The 20,503-nt window shown below is 36.6% G+C and overlaps 1 protein-coding gene across 1 annotated transcript; it reads right to left on the bottom strand.

The window, feature by feature from the left end:
* Positions 1–8,729: 8,729 nt before the first annotated feature.
* On the bottom strand, positions 8,730–19,815 carry LOC108769009 (coiled-coil domain-containing protein 39; the record flags this gene model as incomplete). Its single annotated transcript, XM_018519741.1, has 4 exons — positions 8,730–8,913; positions 11,590–11,869; positions 11,941–12,153; positions 19,293–19,815. Coding segments are annotated over 4 exons (1,129 nt in total), but the record flags the coding sequence as incomplete, so codon positions are not given.
* Positions 19,816–20,503: the final 688 nt, after the last annotated feature.

The raw sequence follows: 20,503 nt of genomic DNA, 5'->3' as shown, positions 1-20,503 counted from the left end.
TCCGATGATCTTGATCCTCCCATACACTATGAAGGAAATCACACTAAATAATCATCGGAATGTTGCAGCAGTAGGGAATTCAACTCCGACAATGCTGACGTTGACATATATGTTGTCAAGGTCACAACTCTGAGTGACCATCGGACACTTTCAGCAGGCGAGAGTATGAAAAACTATTAAAATTAAAATGGACAGTTGACCTCCGATGACCTTGACCCTCCCACACATTATGAAGACCATTACACCGAACAACCTTCGGAAGATTGTAGCAGTCACCCATCGCGGGTTATGAAGTTATCCCAAAAAATTCGTATGACCTTCACTCACAATGTCAAGGTCGCAACCTGAGTGACCATCGGACACTTTCAGCAGGCGAGGGTGAGAGATGACCAATGGGGGTGAGAGAGGACGAAAGAAAGCGAGATAGAGTGATAAAGGGGGGTGATGGGGGAGGAGAAGGGATGGGGTGAAAGGGTGGAGTGGGTCGAAGTTGGTGGATGTATGAGTGAAGGGTGAGAGACAAGAGAGGTGCATATGACTGCGGACAGAGAAGAATAAGAAGAAGAAGAAAACGTTACTTCATTTTTCATGAAAATCATCACTTTTCGACCACCCTATGTCCAAAACGGATTGACCGATATTAAATTTTTTTAGCTCAAATTACTCGTGGCGTTACGGCCTTTCAGGATATATCACATGCAATTCAAAATTTTTTATATTTTAGTAGTTATGCAACCTCCAAAAACGGACTTTTGTGGCTCGGGATAAGAGACTTATAGTGTCTCTTCTTTTGAACATGGCCGGAGCCACTACCGCGTCTCCTGATACTAAATCTTATTATAAACAAAGACTCATCAAATTGATAAACAAAATAAAAGGGAATAAACGGTCAGATGGCCAGAACGATTAATAAATATTTAAAATATTGTTGAGAAAGACAATTCGTCCATTAGAACATTATCTTATACTATTAGGTTTCCCCTCTATATCTACAGCACCACTCACTGCTATTCTTTGATGTAAAGTAAATTAGCCCTCTAGTTATTGGATATGGGAATAAGTTTCCGCCCAATATAGAAAGATGTCGTTAGTAGTATTGCTTGTGTGTTTGATAGAACGGCAACACATGTGTTTGAAAGGTTTGTGTTCAAACTTTTGAGCCCAATAGTTGGCATTCGTTCGAAGTGTAAAAAAGAGTAACTTTTTTTGCGTTAAAGATGTCGGAATTTATTCGAAAAAAGCAACATTTGCGGGAAGTTTTACTCCATTATTTTATTTTAAAGAAAAGTGCTTCAGAATCGCATCGTTTGCTCGTAGATGTTTACGGTGAGCATGCTCCATCGAAAACCAGTTGTAAAGAATGGTTTCGGCGATTCAACAGTGGTGATTTTAACGTGCGTGACAATGAACGCGAAGGTGCACCGAAAAAATTTGAAGATGCAGAATTGCAAGCATTACTCGAAGAAGATTCATGTTTATCAAAAAAATTTGAAGATGCAGAATTGCAAGCATTACTCGAAGAAGATTCATGTTTATCGCTCGATAGGTTGTCAAAAGAGTTAAATGTTGATAGATCCACTGTTGGAAAACGTCTACACGCAATGGGAATGGTGCAAAAAGAAGGAAATTGGGTGCCATACAAATTGAAAAAGAGAGACATGGAAAGACGTTTGGTCATCTGCGAGATGCTTCGTCAACGACAACAAAGGAAGGGTTTTCTACATCGTATCGTAACTGGCGATGAAAAATGGATCTACTACGATAACCGTAAACGCTTGAAAGCATGGGTGATGCCAGGTGAACCAGGTCCATCAACGCCAAAACGAAATATCCATGCTTCGAAGATTATGTTGTGCATCTGGTGGGATCAGAGAAGTGTTATATATTATGAGCTACTCAAACCGTCCGAAACCATCACTGGCGTTCGTTTTCGACTACAACTGATACGTTTAAACCAAGCTTTGAAAGAAAAACGACCGGAATGAGACAATAGGCACAGCAAGCTGATTCTGTTACATGACAACGCTAGGCTACACGTTGCAAAATCGGTCAAGAAATACTTGGAAGGAGTAAAGTGGGAAATTCTGCCCCACCCGCCGTATTCACCGGACATTACTCCTTCAGATTTCCATTTGTTCCGATCCATGCAGTCGGCCCTTTCTGGAGAACGAATCAATTCTTATGAAGATATCAAAAAATGACTTGATGAATGGATCGCTTCAAAAGAACCAGATTTTTTCATTCGACGAATCCATTTATTACCGGAAAAGTAGGAGAAAGTTGTCGCTTCCGAAGGAGATTACTTTGAATAAACTCACTTATATAGATTTGTTTAAATAAACACAACTTTTTCTTTTCAAAAATGGCTGAAACTTATTCCCATACCCAATATTTTTTCTTATCTTATCTTGTATTTGCTTCTCTGCCCATAACGTCAGATCTTTTTCTCTGAAGCCTTGTGTTACTTAAATAAAGCCTGTATATCTTATCTATAGAGAAGCCTCAGTGGAATTCTTTAACCCATATTATTCAACAAATATGATACTAATTTTTTTCAAAATTAGGTTAAACATTTTGCTTAGCATTGCCTCCTTATTCAAAGTACTTTGCACATTCTGACATTATACTATTTATCGACTTGCAGATTTATTAATGCATAAATTCATCCTTAGATCTTCGAACAAATAAGAGATTTTAGACAAAACGTTAGAATGCTTCAAAAATTTTACGACTTTTATTACTTCTTATATGTATTTTTTATGCACTGTGCTCTAAAGATTATCTTGACTTTAATTGATATTTCCTTCTTTAATATTTTCTATAATTGACTACGTACAAAACATTTTTTAAATTTTTTTACACTAAAATCCTCACGTATTAAAAACTTATTTTTATTGATAAATTGCAATAACAATTGTACACATGCCATTTTTAACCATAACTTTGACTTAACGGTATGGATTTTCACAAGTATCAATTTTATAATTGAATTGCATTTCGTGATATAATAACGATATTTATAATTTCTTTTCAATGTTAAATTCAAAGTATGCATGGAATATAATATCAACGAAGCTTATGTCTAATTAAACATAATTATATTTTAAATGCAATAGTACTTACCAAATGTATTGAAGAGCAGATAAAAGTTACGTAGTCGCCTACATTTAGCAAAATATGGTTTGGTATCTGTATTCTAGCTCTCTATCGTACACTGAACTGCCGACTAAACGAATAAGGTTACAAATGATCTGTGGCTCAACTGACAAATGTTTTGAACGCTCAACTAACGCATGCGTACGAGCAACGCAGATTGACAGTCCAATCATTTGAAGGTGCGTTCGAAGAGCAAATGCTATGTTGCGTCTATCCTCAAAAAAGTAACTTGTAACTGTAACTTCGTTACAAGTAACGAGTTACTTCCATTCCCTGCTTATTTTACATACAGCGAGCGATAAAGATAGACTGTAGCAAAGAACTGGTAGCGTCTTCCTGAATACACCCTAAGTTCCATAACGTCCGTTTTATACCTGCCTACGGTCCTTTCATATTACAATTCGGAGAACCATTTATTATTTTCTCCATAGAAAACTTTTATGAGCGAGAACAATTTAGGTGTAATTCACAGCAATAAAAATTTGTAGAAAAAGTATTAAATTATACCTGCTTAAGGTTTTACTGAAATGTAGATTTAAATACAACTATTTATATAATTAATTAAACAACTCTTAGAATTTTACAATACATATACCTACCTATACTTACATATACTTTCCATGGCCCTTCAAATATTTTAATAATATATATTATATGTAAGCTCTCACGATATCGATCATAAATCAAAATAAACCTTTAGAGCCACGCAACAAGATATTAATGTGCAATATAATTAAATATATTTATCATCTAATTTATTAACTCTTTACTATATGTTTTGACCCAGATTGGGGTTCTTCTCAATAGAATGATTACATAACATAAAGAAATTTACATAAACAAAATACGTACATAACAAAAATGTTAGTCAGACATGCACTCCATACTCAAAAGGGGTTTTTTTATTAATAAAATACTAAATATTTTACTAATAAAATAAAAATTCATTAAACGAAAAACTAAAAATTTCGTGGTTAGAATTACTTTGCGAAACGTTTGGCTAAGCTATTTGCGTATATCTCGTCGAGCTACCCCAAATTAAAAAAAAAAAATCTTTCTACGTCAATTTTTGTTGAGAAAATGTAAATTTGGCAAATTTTAACGCACGAAATCAGGTACGCGCGAGTCGCCGAGCGGCCCGGCCTGCCCCACAATACCGCGCGGCGTCTTCCCCCACTCCGCCCCACGGCGCGCTGCCTCGTTCGCGTTCCTCAACTTTCGAATAGTTTTAAACAAACATTTTCGGCAGCAAAAATTTCGACAATTTTTTAACAGCAAATTCAAATTTTTCTTCAAATTGATACCAGAAAGAACTCTTAATCTTAAAAATTAGAGTCACAGTGATGTTTTGAAAAAAAATGGTTATCTCGGCTCCTAATAATCGGAGGGTAACTTTTTTTTTAAATTCGTAGAAAAATGTCAGCTATCGAATGTTTCACACGGCTATTTGATATGATGCATATTAACAGAATTATTCCATTTTTTTATACGAAAAAAAATACTTTTTAAAATCGTTTTAAAATAATTTAACTGCAAAAAATCGTTTTGTTACTACGTGTACGTGATAGTGCAACTCTTGAAGAAAAAAAATAACTCCTGCAAATTGCTGTGCGACTGCTCAAAGATGAAGAAATTATGTTTTCCGCAGACAAGTTTTTAGTGAACAAATAGCTTTTTGCAAAAACTAATGAACATTTAAGGCTCGTTCAGGTCTAGATTTGTTCGTCATCATGAGGGCTACATTTTACGAGAATTTCAAAACTTTGCGTTTAAATCTCGACGAACAGAGAGCGAGTGAAAAAAAGGCCTTTTCCGGTTTTTATTTTTTTTCTACTAAACTAGACTGATTTTAATGTTCCACATCTCATTTTGTAGGTATTTCGAACATTTTTCATACTGAACTTCTTTCCATACAGCTTTCATTTTATAAGCGAAAAATCTGCTTTTTGCAACTATTCGAATTTTTTTCGCATATTTCCCACACGAGTTGCGAGTCTCAAACGTATACATTTCTTTTCTGATGGCCTTCCGAACATTTCTGTCGAGAGAGATGCCTGTTTACAATTTTTCCACGAAAAAACCCTAATTCTACTGAACTAAAAGATCATTCCGGAGAGAGGAGGAAACACGAATTTAATTACTGAATCATCAGTGATTTTGTTATGCGCATGTCTCTTAAACATCAATCCGCGGTATCCATTGTTTCCGAAAGACGAAAGGACCTCTCTGATAGGAAAAACTATTAACTAACAAATCAAATCTATTACCTGATGTGTTCGAAGAGACTAAAGCCGTGTGTCATGGTGACGCTCATCTTTTGGGTCGAAAGATTCGAGAATACAAGAGTTAGCAATGCCATCAGGGCTACTCGAGACGGTCGAATCGTTGCACTTTTTTGAATTATCATGCACCAGCGAGCGAGGGCTAGAATAAGGAGAAGTCCTTTTCCTTTGTCGGATACCATACTCGAATAATCGAATCTGATGCGGGAACGTCGCTACTCACAACCATATGGGCGCCCTGCTGTAATGGACTTTCTACAATAAGCCATTAATCAGAAATCAGAAATCAGAAGCTAAAAATTGACGACTGTGATTGGTCAATTTTTAGTTTCTGACTTCTGATTTATGACTAATGGCTTATTGTAGAAGGCCCATAACCTTAACGACAGTGTCGATATCGGATGCGTTAAGAATTATGCATAAAGCGCACGATATATCTCGTTGTTTCCTTCTTTATTAATTGATAAATAACAAGGATAAATAATGCATCATGCGCTTCATGCGTAATTCGGTACGCATCCATCGTTACAATGTCGTTGCGCAGATATTTTATATGGTGAAAAAGCTGCGCAACGACACATAACGATATCGACATTGTCATTAAAAGTTACAGAATAGGGCAGCTGGTTAACAACGCGTTCGTTAACACCTTTAGAGATTAGATCCACAATGTTAAGTGAGAGCACGCTCGAAAAACGCGTCCCTGGGATCGGGGGAAAGGAAGATCCTCGTCTGTATGCATCGACCGTATGCATGCAACAAAAAGCACAATAAGATGCTAACCATGCTATTCACAAGAATAGATAGAAATTAATGTAATAAAAGTAGTGATAATCGCAGAAACGGGAACTACAAAATCATGACACGCAAGCGCAAACTCAAACGGAGGTGTATATGAAGACCCGAGCAGAAATTTTTGAAGGGCGCTGATCGGGTCCTTATCAGGATGCTCTAATGCCTGATCAGGCGCTCATCGCGACACCCAGTCCGGCCCTGATCGTAAATGTAACGTCGAGAATTAAGATTGCCTGATTAGGATTTTCCTTATCAGGACCTTATCAGGAATTTGTCAAGTTCCTTAATTGCGCCTAAAAACATAATCCCGAAAAAAATTAATAAATCCAGTTTTATTATTAAAACAAGTATTATTGATTAGCATCATTATATTCCAGAATACACACGACAAAATTATAATGAAAAAAAAAACATTTTCCCCTGTACGTAGGAATTAATTTTATGGTATCTCGAAACGGTCACCCATCCGAAAATTGTACCACACATCGCATCGCTTGACCTCTGCAATCGTACAGAAACTGCTACTTCAATGATCCACGAACATTGAATGTTAATGAATGTATAGTTGTAACATACCTGGTCAATATAATCCTAATAGAAATTTGTACAGTTTAATTGAATATCCAGTCAGTTACTATTATACTATCGAATATTAATTTTCTTAATATTTTATTTTATAATTTATATTAATAATACATAAAAATACTGCAACTGAGCAAAATTAGTTAGATAATTATTCCATCCAATAGCCTCACTTTTAATAATAAAAATTATTTAGTAGACGCGTTTTTATACGAAATAAAAGAATCTTGTAGAAAAAAAGTCGCTCTATTCTGCTAGATATTAAACTTAACTTAAAGTTAACGACTATATAAGTTAGGAAATCATATATAGGACATATATACTCTACCGTTTCCTGATCAGGCCTATATGGGGAATTCCCTACCAGGGCATAACCTACTGCTTTATGAATCAAGCTCGAGTGGAGAATTCCCTACCAGGGCATACCTTACTACTTCCTGATCAGGCCCAAGTGGAGAATTCCCGACTAAGGCATACCTTACTACTTCCTGATAAGGGCCTGATCATACATCAGGTATGCCCTAACAAATTTCTGCTCGGGGAAGAATTTGGATGCATTTGACTGGCAAAAGAAAGAATTTCACTAACTGATCAATCAAAAAATACTTCAAAAACATTTGTAGCATCAAGTGGACTGTAGCCAGAGTCTGAACACCGCTCGCTGGTCCGCCATTAATAGTCAAAACCGGAAACGTATCGTCGTGTTTGCCGTACGATTCAAATGATTACTTGCTGTTATACGTGAAAATAGAGTTGAATTGAACCTATTTTAATGATCCCAGATATAAGATAGAGTAGAATAGAATTGTACAAGCGAGCAAGAATATGCCTGACAGCAAAAGTAATTTTGGATATTCGCTATCGCTTTAATAAATAGCATAAACAATTGCTCAGTTTTTTTAGGTGCGACAATTTTTACGTGTACATTGGAAAGAGTAGAGCATTTTCCAAGTCACCACAAATTGAGCGTACTGAAAGAGAAAATAAAGACATTTTTGGGAACATATTCCATTTTAAACCCCTTTATGGAGGAATTTGTGTAACCCTCCGCTGAACAGCCAGGTATTAAACGCATTATAGAATACGCAGTTTCTGATAGGTTGAAATTTTTATTCTCTGTTCCTGTTCTTATTCTTTGTTCCAATTTCTTCATTGTTCGCAGCCTCTTATAAGGACTCTACGTGACACTTTTCTGTAGCGCCACAGAAAAGTTTAACAAAATTTAATGTTACGTGCGATTTTGTTATTATGTGCTTAATTGTGAAAATGTGTCTCATACTTATCAAAATCGTAAAAATGAACGAAAACTAAAATTATCTTGGAAATTTATAAATAAAAATGTATTTTTCACTGGTTTCAACAATTGTCAAATCGTGTGTTTTTTGCCCGAATAGAGGCTCACTTTACGTGTATTTTATGACCATTTACTAACTCAAGCGAAGAAAGGACAGTTTTCGTCCATTTATATAAATTTTAAGCGATCTGGTCATTTAAATTTATCCAAATTGTCATTATACAAATGATACGTAACATAAATTAACATTGTCATTTCTCGCTTATGACGTCATGATTCAAACATGGTCGCGGCGACTTAGGAGCCTTAACGTAACGTTAACTAAATAATTTTTTGTTCATTTAACTTTTAACTTAAGTAAATTAATTTTATAAATTAATTTTAACTTTTTTAACTTAAAATTTAGTTTAAAAAAAAACTTAATACTCAACTTTGATAACTGTTATATAACACCATACTAACAAAAATTTCTGATTGAAAATGGATGAACCAGAAAATTTTGATTATATCAAGCAGATTTTTTGATTATATCAAATAAAATTATAACAGATTCAAATAGAAAATTTTGTTCATTTTCAACAAAAATTTTAATTAATGCGACCAGACTTTTTCCACGTGTTACATTTATTTTAGCTGAAGTCGACTAGCATGTAGATGCCCAGTTTGAAGTATTATGCTATTGAAATTATTATTATGATTTTTTCCATAATTGCTTTTTGTGTGCAATAGTAGATCGCTTTGATAAAACGAGCGATTCTTTAGATGCGGCATCATGCTTTACAGTTTTCCTCGATGCGTTACTCGCTGTTAAAATCAAATAAAGTACGAATTAATAATTGTTATTAAGATTTAAATGATTTTAATAATTTGAAAATTCAACATTTTGAAAAATTAATTATCAGATATTAAAAAAATGTTCTTTTTTGTTGCCAATTACTTTGATGATATAGCTCTAAATAAAACATGAAGCTATTTAAGGGGATGCTGTAGTGACTAAATTGTCGGGACATTGCAAATCGATATAAATCTCCGAATTTACTGAACGGAATCAAAAATCCTTTTATAGAATTAAAGTAGACGCAAAATTGTGGGAGGTGCTGCAGTGGAATTTATATTTAAAAAAAGTTAAAAACATACATTTGTCAATTCATAAAATTGTCACCTGACGATCTTTCCTTAATACAAAAGTCTTATAGCTCATATGGACAAAACGACACTTCGGCACCCAACGTTTTACATACATAAACGATACTGAGTTTATGAAACTAAGATTAAAAAGAAAGATTTCTATTGATCTGCAAATTACGTGTATACGAACGATGAGCAAAGACTCAGAAAACACATATATCTGTCCTTAACTAACGTATTGCAACGTTATTTCTTGCAAAATCGAGTACCTACTGTTTAACACAGTTATTGCTTTATTTATGATTCCAATAATTGTGTTTAACAGTAGGTACTCGATTTTGCAAGAGATAACGTTGCAATACGTTAGTTAAGGACAGATATATGCGTTTGAGTGAGACAAATAAAGAAATGAATTACATTCTTGAGGCTTCCACGGGTGCTTTCTGTATAAAGGTTATGCGTTTTGCGGGTTTCTTCCGTGTCCATACAAAAAGCTTGACAGAGATCCAACTAACACAATCGCACAGAACATCAAGATCCTGGAGAAAAGCAACATTCCCAATGAAATAAAATCAACATTAAAACCTACAAATCCTCTCCCACCGAGACTATACGGACTACCGAAAGTACACAAATCAAACATCCCGCTCAGACCGATTGTTAGCGCCATACACTCCCCGACATACAACTTATCGCGCTTCCTAGCACGAATACTACAACCCCTCACTGGAAAAACCGAATCACACATAACCAACTCAATGGACTTCATACAAAAGATTCAAAAAATCCCACTACGTCCCACAGACCTGCTTGTAGAATCCCTTTTCACATAAGTCCCAATAAAAGACACATTAAACATAATAAAAGCCTCACATGAAGTCCCTCCCGACCTCATCCCGCTAATAGAGCATTTAAGCACTGCTTAACAACCACTTATTTCTCCTATAACAACCAATTTTATGAACAAACTTCAGGAGCAGCGATGGGCTCTCCTATTTCTCCCGTAATCACCAACATCTTCATGGAGCATTTTAAGAAAGAGACCCTCAAAAAAACACCCAAAAAACCAGAAGTTTGGTTCCATTATGTAGACGACACATTCGTGGTATGGAGACACGGCAGAGCCGAACTACGTAAATTCCTTGTTTTGTTCAACAAACAACATCCAAATATCCACTTCACTGTAGACATAGAGGAAAACGGAAAACTCCCTTTCCTAGATGTTCTTGTTTCTAAGAAAGCTGACGGTACTTTGGGCCATCAAGTGTACAGAAAACGAACACACACAGACAGATATCTACATGCCGTGTCGCACCACCACCCAGCACAAAAACAGTCAGCAATCAACTCACTAGTACATAGAGCTTTCACCATTTCTGATAAAGAATATCTACAGACAGAACTCAACCATCTCAAACTGGCCTTACAGAAAAACGGACACGACAAAAAAGATATAACCAAAATAATCAATAAACATGCAAACAAGACAACGGTCTCTGACACACAACCAGACGTAAGGATCCTAACCATCCTCCCATATGTCAAAGGAACAACAGATCGGATTGGCAGGATATTAAACAAACACAATATCTGAACTAGCTTCAAACCACCCAAAAAGATAGGACAAATCTTAAGAAATCCTAAAGATTAAAGACCTCCACTCAGTTCCGCAGAAGTATATAAAATACCTTGTTCCTGCGGGAAAGTATACATTGGAGAAACCGGGAGAACCTACGGATCAAAGAACACCAACGTGATGTCAGACTAAAACATACCACACTGTCGGCATTATCAGAACACAATATCGAAACAGGACATCAAATACTGTTTGACAAAACGACCACAATAGTCAACAGTACATCATACTTTTCAAGAAAGTAGAGAAAAGCCATAGAGACACAAAAACACCCTAACAATTTAAATAGAGATAATGGCTACAACATAAATAAAATATGGAAGACCATTCTCCCGGTTATTGAAGACCGACCAATTCCACCACCTCTTTCCCCTTCCACAACCCCTTCCCCCTCTCCGCTCATCCCAACCACCCCAACAAGCAGCGTAATATAAAAAGGAACGACCTGGAGGAACAGCTCAGTATCAGGCTGCCCTTCGCCCTGATGAAGTGGACTGCAAGGTTCACGAAACGTTAGCATCTCAAGAATGGATCTGGACACGGAGGAAACCCGCGAAACGCATAACCTTTATAAAGAAATGAATTAAAGATATCACTATTATTGACTTTTTTATTTGGAATTTAAAAAATATGTACTATCGACAGCGATCAAGTTCGGCCGTCACTCGAGCATCCCTTAGAAAGATATCACAATAGTACCTTCTTAATATACGTACGTTCCTCAAATTGCAGCTCCATTTTAATTACGCTACTGATACTTTCCCTTGATGATGTAAAGGCACTTATGCGACTCGTACTCTTCAAATGGTCTATCGTGCCTGCGGAACTACCACAAGGCGATTTAATCGATGAAGAAAAATATGGTAACTCAATGTTCTTGGCTATCAGCAATTTCTTAACGTACGCTTCAGCTTCTACATGACGAATTGTGAACTCCGCGATATCTTGAAGAACTAGGGCGTTTTGTTCTTGAAGCTCTCGTAATTCCACTTCTCTCTGCAGGGAAGCATCTCGAGATAAAATCGATCAAGGGCATGATTTAATAGCAGATCTTCTTCATTACCTACCTGTTGCATAAGCACAGTGTCGTCCCTTTTAGAGATATACAAATTTCGTATATCCTTCAGTACCTTACGAAGGCTCTTATTGGCTCTGGATATCTTCTCTTCTTGTTCTGCCGTTTGTTTCTCAATAGCTGATAAGTAACGTTCTTTATTATCCTTTTCTTCTTTGCTTTTTTCAATATCGTTGAGCAATTGAGTATGATCATTCTGCGTCTTCTGCCCGACAAAATTGAAATATTAATTTTCTAAATTTTATTGCTATTAATTAAATTTAATCCATTATATTCAATTTTTTATATTTTGCATGAGTTAAACATTTAATACATGCATTAATGCAATAGAAAAATATAGATTTTTTTATACTATTATATAAAAATAATATATAATTAAACAAATCAACTTAAAACAATTTTGTCGTACTCTTTACTTTTTAGATCGTTCTGTTGCTGTCATCTCTTTGTGTACAAACGCATATAGTTTTTATTTCTTACTATCCTGATAAATACCATTTTGTTCTTTTAATTACATAAATTTTTTTATAAGTACGAAAAGCTCTCCTGCCAAGTCGATATAAATTAAAAGTCGACATAAATTAACGTAATATCAACCTTAACAAAATTATCTTTTTAAAAAAAGATAAAAAAAAGGCGCCAAGTGTACATGTACCTCCCACAAAAAACTGTTACATAAACTAAAAAAAAAACCGTTACATAAATAACATAATTCAAGTGGTAATATTGTTAATTTTTTATTATAAATTACCTCTTAGTAGTAAGTATGCATGTATAAAAAAATGAAATAAAATTTTCAAATTGCGCCAATTGCAAAAAGAATATATATTTTCTTGCAACATATAACATATACTATTATATTTTGTGAACCATAACGCATGTTTATAAATTAAATTTATTTTCCTCAGACTTAAACTTAATAGTATTCACAACGTTCATAATTTACAAGACTCTATAACTCAATCGCATATCTGGAGACACTGGTAGTGTCTCGGCGCTGAGCTACGCGCAGCGACACTACCGTGGTTACTTTACGCGAGCTGGCGAGTTGCGGCAGATCGAGATTATCGGAGACTATCGGATCTCAATAAGGGCTGAACCGATCAAGTTCTAAGTGTGCTCAATCGATTGCAACCGCTCGGGATATATAATGAAAGTATTTTTATTCTTTCTCTACGTGCTCTACGAGCGGAGATATTGCGACGCAAAATGCGAATTTGAAACTTTTATTAAGAAAAAATCAAGAAACGTCATTGTCGAGTGAGGCCCGATTGAGCACATTAACAATCGGACAGGACAGGATTTCCCGATCGGACACGTACCCGATTGCACACGGACCCGATTGAGCACGGATCCGTTTGCACATAGATCCGATTGCGCACGGACCCGATTGCGCACGGACCCGATTGCGCCCCGACCCGATTGCGCACGGACCTGTTTGCACACAGACCCGATTGCGCACGACACTATTGCCCACGGATCCGTTTGCACACCGATCCGATTGTGCATGGACCCGATTGTGCACGGACCCGATTGCGCACCGACCCGATTGCGTACAGACCCGTTTGCACACGAGCAGTAGGGTGTCAGTGTAGACAGTGTCCGCTCGGAACATTTTTCCAAAAAAAATCTAACCCTAACCAAACTATTTGTTGGTGTGAAGCCCTCATTTCGCGTGGAAAGTTGTGAACTGTAGGCAATAATGTATGTAGGCAATCGAGCTGTAGGCAATAACACACGTAGGCAATCGATTTGTAGGCAAATGGTACTCTCCGTGTTCAAACGTGTCTGCACGCTATCGGGTCTGTGTGCAATCGGATCGGTGCGCAATCGAGTCCGTGCGTAATCGAATCGGTGTGCAAACGAGTCCGTGTGCAATCGGGTCATGCGCACTCGGGTCCGTGCGCAATCGAGTCAGTGTGCAAACGGGTCCGTGCGCATTCGGGTCGGTGCGAAAGGGGTGATCCCGATTGACCACGGCTCGATTGGATACCACCAATCACAGCGACCAGTACTTAGGAGCTTTGTAGTCTCAAGCGCTGTGAGTGGCTCGTGTTCAATTGAGCCGTGTCCAACTGGGTGCCACCCGGTGCGAAATCGGGTCCATGCGTAATAGGGTCCATGCGCAATGTGGTCCGTGTGCAATCGGGTCGTGCGCAATCGATTCTGTGTGCAAACGGGTACGTACGCAATTGAGTCTGTGTGCAAACGGGTCCGTGCGCAATCGGGTCCGTATCCGATTGGGTCCATGTCCGATCGGGTCTGTGCGCATTCGGGTCGGTGCGAAATCGGGTCCATGCGCAATCGGGTCCGTGCGCAATCGGGTCTGTGTCCGATCGGGTCCGTGTCCGACCGGGTCTATGTCCGATCGGGTTCGTGTTCGATCGGGAAATCCTTTCCTGTCGATTGTTAGTGTGCGCAATCGCGACGCTCCTGTCATCGTCAACGTCGTCTCCGCTACAAAGTAGTGGGTGTAATGTGTTTTGGAATTTTTGGCGTAAGAGGCAAATATGGCGCTAGCAATGCACAGTCACGTCACAGATGTGTCTGTTTTCTGTGGCTGATGATGAACTAGTGTACACTTTTGGAATTAAAGTGAAATAGTTTAGGTTAGGAAATCCGTCACATCGATGGCATAGAGAAACACGTAAATGATTTTCTGCTTCTGCATTTATACAAATTAGACTTGCTCGACACGCTTTTGCACGAAATGAACGAATCTGACAAAAAAAATGTATAACTTTACCCCGTGGACCGAGATATTAATCGTTGAAGTTGATGATTATTCAAGTTTGGAAATCCGTCACATCGATGGCATAGAAGGACATGAGAACATGTAATTTAAGCTAGAATAAGTATTTTCTGCTTCAATTACACAAATTCTCCGCTTTAAAAACACATTCTTTGTTTCAAGATTATTTTTATAGCAGAGTATTTGACTTGGTTAAATATTTGTCTGTAAAGCAGAAAATTATCTTATTGAAGGATCTTCTTATTCCAACCCAAATGATTTAAATTCCTCTTAAATGAAATTATTATATCACAATTCATTCACACAAAGACATTTTCTCTTCTACCTAAAATAGTGGTTTTATTATTCTCTTTCAAAATATTATACAGAACATTATCACAAATTCAAATAAAAATATGTTTCAAGTAAAAACACTTAGCGTGCTGAATCGGGTAAGAAAAACTATAAAAACAATTTAAAATTAGAATGATAGTCAATGAAAATAAATAATAATAGGTAATCCTATTTTAAAAGTAATAATAAAAGTAATAAAAAATTTAATCTGAACTTTACACTGAATAAGAATAAAGTTTACTATTTATTTTCAATCATAACGCATGTCTTACAAATGGAAATTTATTTTTCTTAGAATTAAACTTAACAGTATTCACAACGTTCATAATTTACACGACTCTGTAACTCAATCGCATATATACACACGCTAGATACTTTAACTCTCATGCTTTTTATTTTTCTTATTTCTCTAAATATTCATATTTTTCATTATGATTCTAATTTTTCTTATTAATATGCTTCTTATTTATGTTATTTTTCTAAATATTAGGTGTACAACTTTGCTTCCGCCGTTTCCTATAGATGGCTTTAGCGGTGAGTAATGGTCGAAATAAATAGATTACAGACGTCATACAATAAAGTTGGGCATCTGTCAACACAACCCCATAGAAACATTAGTCGATTTGTGTCTGCATCATAAAGTTATTCTCGATTGAAAGTGTCAATTTACGAGTCAAATTCTCGTCATTTGCGGGAGGTTTTAATTTTCTGTTTCAATATGAAGAAATCTGCAGCTGAGACTCATCGAATGCTCTCAAATACTTATGGTGAGGCCGCTATAAGTGAAAGAACGTGTCGTGAGTGGTTTCAACGTTTCAAGAACGGTGATTTTGATGTCGAAAACTGGCATAGCGGTGGAAGAGAGAAGGTTTTCGAAGATGCAGAATTAGAGGCATTACTTGATCAAGACTCGTGTCAGAATCAAGAAGAATCGGCACGATCATTGGGAGTGATTCAATAAGCCATTTCAAAACGCCTCAAAGCCATGGGAATGATTCAGAAGCAAGGAAATTGGGTGCCGTACGAATTGAAGCAGAAAGATGTTGAACGGCCTTTGTTTGCTTGTGAACTGATGCTTGAAAGGCAAAGACGGAAGGAATTTCTGCATCGCATTGTGACTGGGGACGAAAAATGGGTTCCTTACGATAACAAGCGCAGAAAATCATGAGGAGTTCCCGGCCAAGTCGAATATTCACGGCTCCAAGGATTTGGTGGGACCAGCTTGGCGTAGTGTACTATGAACTGTTAAAACCGATTGAAACAATCACAAGCGATCGGTATCGAACGCAATTGATGCGTTTGAGTCGGGCATTAAAAGACAAACGGCCGCAACGAGAGACACAGTAAAGTGATTTTGCAGCATGACAATGTTCGACCCCATGTTGCGAAAGTGATCAAGACATACTTGGAAACGTTGAAATGTGTAGTTCTATCCCACCCGCCGTATTCTCCAGACGTTGCTCCTTCTGACTATCACTTGTTTCGATAAGTGGTACACGGCCTGGCTGACCAGCACTTCCGGTCTTATGAAGAAATAAAAAATTGGATCGTTATACATTTACACTTCCGGTCTTATGAAGAAATAATAAATTGGATTTGTTATACAGTTATGATTCAAATTATTGTCCATTTGGATGACTAGTTTTTTCGACGCGGGATTCGTACGCTGCCCGAAAGATGGGAGAAAGTGGTGGCCAGCGATGGACAATACTTTGAATCATAAATGTATAACCAGTTTTTTACAATAATGCCTCGAATTTCGGAAAAAAAACGGCGGAAGCAAAGTTGTACACCTAATATTATATTCTTATTTCTCTTATTTTTCTAAATAATGCATTCATATTTTGCTAATATATTATTATATCGAAATCTAGCAGCGCCAAATATTTTTACATGAAAAATTTTTCTATTTAAATTTGTGATAATGTTTTGTATAATATTTTGAAAGAGAATTGCCGCTACTTTAGTTGGAAGAAATAATTTCTTTACATGAATAAATTATGACATAATAATTTCATTTCACAGAAGAATATATATCATTTAGATTGGAATAGGAAGATCCTTCAATATGTTATACATACGTATACTTAGGTTTTATCGCATAAAAATTTAAGATAGTACCATTTGGATTAAGTAATTAATAAAGATAGTACTTGGGTTTTACTTTTTATTTTTATAGTAGAATTTAACTTGATGCCACAATTGTCGATGTCAATCCTTTTATACAAATGATACATATCATAAGATTAATATTTATTATTTATTTAATTTGACATGGTATAAAGAAATGGGATTTTTAATTTTGCGCCTGTTCTTGATATCAAATCTTTTATAGGAATGATGTCATTAAAGTTTATATTAATTATATTATTTCGTATCCGAATTACATGGAATTTAACTTAGTGCTAGTTTTGTTGATATCAAATCTTTTATACGAATAATATATATCATTATAAGAATATCCTTGAAAAAAAATTAAAACTACTATTAATTGGATTGGATACTTTGTTAGTATTATAAAGAAAGGGCTGGTTCAAACTCGATTAAGCGCTGAATCGGTGATTAACTATCCATCATAAGTCAATTCTACTAAATAGCAAATACAATTAGTCAGTTCCACGGCCAATTAAGTAATTAGCGTTGGTGAAACCGGCCCAATTGATTTTTCATAAAGAGCACGCATGCTTAACGCTTTTTTTACCTTTTTTTAAAAGGGTAAGTTTGTATAATATAACTTACCAATAATAGACTCATGTTTAGCTATCAATTCTTCCCCGATCCATTCCTTAAAACGTAAAACTGTTTAACTGATCATACGAATTACGACGTCATCTACGCTCGGTTTTAGGAGTAAACTTGATAAGATCGTAACAAGGCTTACAAATATTTTTTCTCAAACGAAACAAGTAATAATTAGCGATCGTCTACTAAGTTAATTGTACGTTATCTCACATATTCCTAAATGAGTGCTCTGCAATAATTAAGTTATCCACCGTTTACAGTTTTCACTTCTTATTTAAAACGATTACCTGTGCAACTCACTTAAATTGCTGTTCAATATAATATTACCAAAAATACAAATGCGATTGCAATTCTTTCTTAGGCAAACGAGAAGATGCTTCAATAAATAATCAATCTTAAAGTATGATTCAAATTAATACTGTTGTTATACCAAACTGGTTGCTTTCAAATATAAAGTTTTTAGTAGTATAGTTAATTGAGGTAAAATCGTATACATGTAAAGGCCCGTCTACAATACACAGAGTAAGAAGTAAGAGTAAGAAATTGATCAATCACAGTCGATTATTCTTCTCACATTCGACTGTGATTGGTCAATTTCTTACTCTTACTTCTTACTCCGTGTATTGTAGACGGGCCTTTACACGTACGACTGAAAAAATTTGAAAAGCTGAAGTTGTCCCTTTTTGGGAAACGATCTCTAGATCTCGGTATCGGCTGCACCAATTTTATTCGGACTGGTCGCAATCGAAAGATATCGGTGACATATAATAAAAGTGTTTTTAGATTTTTTATTGCGGCTTTAGTTTTTGAGTAATTTTGATCTAAAGTGTATAAAAATTTAACACGAGCCGCTTGATCGATTGACGTGTGAACGTCATTGCGTATATATTCATGCCGTTTCCAATTCGCGGGACTAAAATCGCAAATTTGGTAACGGCATGAATATATACGCAATGACGTTCACACGCCAAGCGGCCTATTTTATATTTTTAAACACTTTTAATTTAAAAGTATAACTTATTAAAGTATTAAAGTAGCTATATAGTGAAACTGTCGACATATACAGTGCTAATGAAACTATAGATAAATAAATCGGTAAATAACAGCAATAAACGAGTGTCATCTACCGTCGAAAATATAAAAAGAAAATGACTTTTTGAGGCAATGACGTATCTTACATTTAATTTTGACATTTCGGATTTTGTATCCCGATATCTCCGTTCGTAGGACACGTATAGGTAAAATAAACGCTTATTGTATAATTCAGACCCAAGCTGTCGATTGAGCTCATATTCAGAACTCGATCGGTCTAGCCTTTATTAAAAAAGCGATAATTTCGGATGATCGCAACTTGCTGAGTCGCGTAAAGATACGGGTGTCTCGCGCTGCGCGCCCACTTGACGCGAAACACTACCGTATCTCTTCATGTTAAAATTTTGCACTCGACAACGTAACATAACACGCAGTGTTACATATTAATTTTCATTGGTGTTGATAGGATATGTACACGAAAATACCTGTAATTTATCAAACAATCGTTGCAGTTGCGTTTGTTTTTGCAATAGCTTCTGTCGTGCATTATGCATCTGCTCATCGAGTCTGTTTTGTTCCGTCCACTCAGATCCGTCCTGACCAACCGTGCTTATACTGTCCCTATATTTGTCGTTACATACGTTTACTACACGCAATGTGTTTTCCATGCTACGTATTTCCTGTTCTGTTCGTCTAATTGTTTCGTCCAACTTGTCGCCTTGTTCTCGCAGCATGTACCGCTCTTGAACACTTTGTATCTTTAAGTATGCGGTGCTCATCGGCGCCCCATCCATGGTAGTACCTATTGTCGCAACACTGCTGTCATATCGCACCTGCAATTGCCGTATCCTGCTTTTTCTATCAGTAATAGTAGTACGCAGCTCCGAGCACTCGTTGCCGGCGACCCTCTTCTGTATGGCGAATGCCTCTATCTGCGCTGTAATCTCTGCTGCACGCTCTTTAAACGTCTGTGAACAAAGGTGAATATATGTGTCACAGATGATCTGACTTTAGAATTTACCATTGTACAATCGATTTCAGTAGGAATACTAGACCAGTTCTAACTCTGGTCCTCTGAGGGGGACGCGGGGCGCGGGGGAATACTCGTTGGCGCGGGGAAGAAGGAGCGGGGAAGGTCCCCAAGCGGCGGCATCACTGTTTACATAAACATAGGACCCTGGTCGATGGATTATACAAACATGATGACATTCCGCTACGCATTCCGTATTTTTTTTGTCACCCGTCGCCCGCCGCCCACGCCAAAAATGCATCGGTAACAAAGGCTTGCACAGACACTTACTGCATATACTTATCATCTCTCTTTCTCTTATGTTTCGTCAACTTTTCCGCCGCGTTGTCGCTCTCGTTGTATCTTCTTCTCGCACGCAAAAATATTTCATTATACGTTTTTTATTTAATGATTTATATAAAGATAACGCTTAATACGATCGTGACCGTCTGTAACAGTACCGTTAAGCGCGAAGATGTTGACGGCGTAATACGACAGTGCTGCGATAATAAGAAAAAGGAACAAATAATTTCATACACCCAGATATATAGTTTAAATATGCGTTTATTTTTATATATAACGTAATTTGACAATACAGGGTGGACCATCTGAAGTGATCCAGTCAAATATCTCGAAAACTAGTAGGGATAGAGAAAAATGTTTCGTATGAAAAGTTTAGGGTTACAC

The sequence above is a fragment of the Trachymyrmex cornetzi genome, unplaced genomic scaffold, assembly GCF_001594075.2.
Source record: "Trachymyrmex cornetzi isolate Tcor2-1 unplaced genomic scaffold, Tcor1.1 scaffold837, whole genome shotgun sequence".
Classification (NCBI taxonomy): Eukaryota; Metazoa; Arthropoda; class Insecta; order Hymenoptera; family Formicidae; genus Trachymyrmex; species Trachymyrmex cornetzi.
This window is presented reverse-complemented; position numbering and strand designations above follow the sequence as displayed.